Raw genomic sequence first — 3,532 nt, 5'->3', positions numbered from 1 at the left:
CATGACATTGACGTGTACACGTTATCCCCCGTTAATCACCAGCTCACAAACATCCAATGATCTCAAACCTCAAATCCCATCCAAATCCAGGGACAACTTTTGCCGACTGATAAAAGCGAATATTTTATGTTTTCACACCTTCGTGACGTAAGCCATGACACAAACCCATATCCTAGTAAACCGACACGTGTTTCTTGTCCACTTGTGTTCTTCGGCTGCGGTCAGCTTTTAAAGTTTGGTCATTAACCACGTGTAGTTCTCGAAACCACGGCTAGGTATCGACACGTGTCCAATACATTATGTTTTTGTTTTATAAATACGCCCTTTTCTCTTATGTTCCAAGTTTCAAGAACTCATTTTGTTAGAACTCAGATTAGAAGAAGAAGAATCAAGAACAAGAAATTTTTGAAAAAAAAAATGAAGGGTTGTGAATTAGAGTTACCAGCTGGGTTCAGATTTCATCCAACTGATGAAGAATTAGTGATGCACTATTTGTGCCGTAAATGTGCATCTTTACCAATTTCAGTACCAATTATTGCTGATATTGACCTATACAAGTTTGATCCATGGCTACTTCCAGGTACATAAATCTCTTCATTTCTCTTTAATCATGTTTTTTTAGGTGATTTTCGGCCTTTAGGGCTCAGGCTTCGAAAACTTGGGTAGAATCTGAAATTAAATCTGTGGCAGGTATGGCACTATATGGTGAAAAAGAATGGTATTTCTTTTCTCCAAGAGATAGGAAGTATCCGAACGGGTCGAGGCCTAATCGAGCTGCGGGGAGTGGGTACTGGAAAGCTACAGGGGCGGATAAACCAATTGGGAAGCCAAAACCAGTTGGGATCAAGAAAGCTTTGGTGTTTTATGAGGGGAAAGCACCCAAAGGTGTGAAGACTAATTGGATTATGCATGAGTATAGACTTGCCGGTGTGGATAGATCGGCACGTAAGAAGAGTGGCAGCAACTCAAGGGTATGATTTTTATATCTTTTATACTAGATGACTAGTTGATATTAGGGATTACAGTTTATTTGGGGCATAGAACACGGTTTATGATTTAGCATGTTGAACTCAAATTAGATGCTTGCAGTTGAAAAATGTTGAAAATTAGTCAGTTTAAATGTTGGAAAACACGAATTTAGTAGAAACAATAAATGGGTCATTAGACATGTTTCGACATCACATCGTGTGCCACTCAATGATTTTGGTGCGCCTACTAGAGAGGCAATTTAGTATTCATTGGCTAGCAATTACCAGGCTCATTTGGATAGATATCTCATAATCATGTGCTCGTGGAGTGGAGTGGCCAAAAAATGACTACCTTTGGAGTGGATGTGTTTAATTCGTTCAAGTTTGTAATACTAGGCATCTTAGTCTTAGGCTAGCACTTTCTCGAAAGCACTTTTTCACTAGATCAGGAGGGAAACAATATAATGTCGAAACTTTTGCAAAATGCGCAGATATCTTGAGTACTGGTTATTTTTCCTGCTAGGATGTATTGAGTGTTTATCTGACGTCTTCCTGTGCTCAAATTATCACTTGCAGCTTGACGATTGGGTCTTATGTCGAATTTACAACAAGAAGGGTTTTATTGAAAAGCAAGGGACAAGTAATGGTATCACAGATAAGGCGATGCTCAAGTCCTCAGTTTACAACAATAGCCTTACTGAAAGCTCCTCGGAGCATGAAGATCAAAAGCCAGATGTATTAACACATTACAACCAGAACACGCTACATACTTGGGGAAACCAAACTCCCCCTGCTCAAGTCGTCAACAATGACTATGTATACTTTGATACTTCTGATTCTGTTCCAAGATTACATACTGATTCAAGTAATTGCTCGGAGCATGTGACATCGACATGTGAAAGAGAGGTCCAAAGTCAACCAAGATCATCATCGTCATGGAGCAGGGATTTTGATTGGGGAATGCAATTTAGTGGGAATGATGTTACTGATCCTTATGCATCCTCTGGTGGACGCCAAGTGGATAACAACAATATTGAGCTCTCACCACTACAAGATATGTTCATGTATTTACAGAATCCCTACTAGGCTCTGTTGCATCCGTTCGGATTTGGATAACCTAATTCTTTTCATCCTTGGCTTCTCAAATATTTTATCAGCACATGAGACTTTTTAATGGGAAAAAAGGCCATGATTGTGCCTGTTATATTTGAAGGTGCAAGATGACCAGTTAGAGTTGGCTAGCTCGCTAGTACTTACTACTTAGTCTTCCTGTTAAAGCTGGGGGTACAATGTGTAACTACATGCATTTGTAATTCACCAGTGTTGTTAATGTTATGCTTGGCTGATATTTGCCCTTTCCTAAAACACCACTATTAGTATCTGGATATGGTTTGCAATTGGAGGCAGGGTATGTGGGAGTTGAACTCTCCAAGCATAGCCTTGACCAATTCCAAAGAAGGTTAGGTCCATCAAGTTGCGATTGCTGGTCGTTGGTTCTGCCTGGGTTTTTTAATGTCAGCAACGAATTTCTAATGTCAGCAACGAGTAGATGAATAGCCCCAAGCGTGAAGCAGTAAAACCTTACTTCTCGTGTTATGCCTCTTAATTAGATTCCGATTTATCGGTAAAGGCAGGGTTGCATATGGGTGCAACTTGCTAGGGAAGGCAAAGGGAGGGTGACTCACTGGAAAAGGAAGGGTGCTGCTGTATGAGCTAATCCCACCTTGTTATGTCGGACATTTCTCCACCGGTCAACACTCGCCTTGATGCTACCTTACAATTTTCCTTTTTTGTAGCTAGATTTGTAGGTCTAATTGGTAAGCATGTGTACCCCCAAAATTTTGGCAAATCAGAGCCTTCATCTCTTCACTTGAGTGTATGTGGATGCTGCTACTTCTACTTTCAGAATTGTTAAATTATAATTTGTCTTGGCATATTAGTTTTTTTGACCAGCAAACACAATGGGAAAGGTTTATTAGGGCAATTCCTACTGGACGGGATTTATCCATTTCCCAATTATGGAATGGGTAAACATGATGGACAGGCAAACCAATAAATTTGTGGGTTTGTTTATTGCGGCTGAACGAAAGTTGCACACACTTTACCTTACGGTGTGCGGCTAAAGTTGGAACGCCAACCGTTTACACTAAACCGCGCGGCGTAACGTCACCCATTGGCTTTTTTGTCAATTACACGACTCATGTTAAACCGCCCAACGGATACATCTTAACGGCTACATCTTTAGTTATCCACGTTTTTTTAATTTCTTTCCTCATAAATTAAATCCATCTCTCTAAATTCAGACATTCTACATTTTTAATTTTACTTAAAAGTCATTTAAAAATGCATTCCGGTGTACGTGGAGTTAAGTTTATTTTGTAAGAGAATTTAGCTATTTATAAAGTTTATGTTTTTCGAACAAGAGAAAATATCAATAATGGTCGATATGTGCGATTCTGGGTTCTTGGAAGAACATTTTTGCAGTGTTTGCAGCAACAATAGTGAACCACTATATGCATGAGGCTCAAGGACATCGTTTTCAAACAATTGATCGCAGGTCACAC

At 39.7% G+C, this 3,532-nt stretch overlaps 1 protein-coding gene across 1 annotated transcript; it reads left to right on the top strand.

Moving 5' to 3' along the window:
• Window positions 1–343: 343 nt before the first annotated feature.
• LOC113356415 (NAC domain-containing protein 2-like) lies at window positions 344–2,837 on the top strand. The gene is made up of 3 exons (XM_026599540.1): window positions 344–580; window positions 691–971; window positions 1,545–2,837. The coding sequence occupies exons 1-3, from the start codon at window positions 418–420 to the stop codon at window positions 2,052–2,054; spliced, it is 954 nt and encodes a 317-aa protein (XP_026455325.1). The 5' UTR covers window positions 344–417; the 3' UTR covers window positions 2,055–2,837.
• Window positions 2,838–3,532: the final 695 nt, after the last annotated feature.

Source organism: Papaver somniferum, chromosome 3, assembly GCF_003573695.1.
Source record: "Papaver somniferum cultivar HN1 chromosome 3, ASM357369v1, whole genome shotgun sequence".
Lineage (NCBI taxonomy): Eukaryota > Viridiplantae > Streptophyta > Magnoliopsida > Ranunculales > Papaveraceae > Papaver > Papaver somniferum.
The sequence above is the reverse complement of the archived record's forward strand: the minus strand, read 5'-3'. Positions and strand labels throughout refer to the sequence as shown.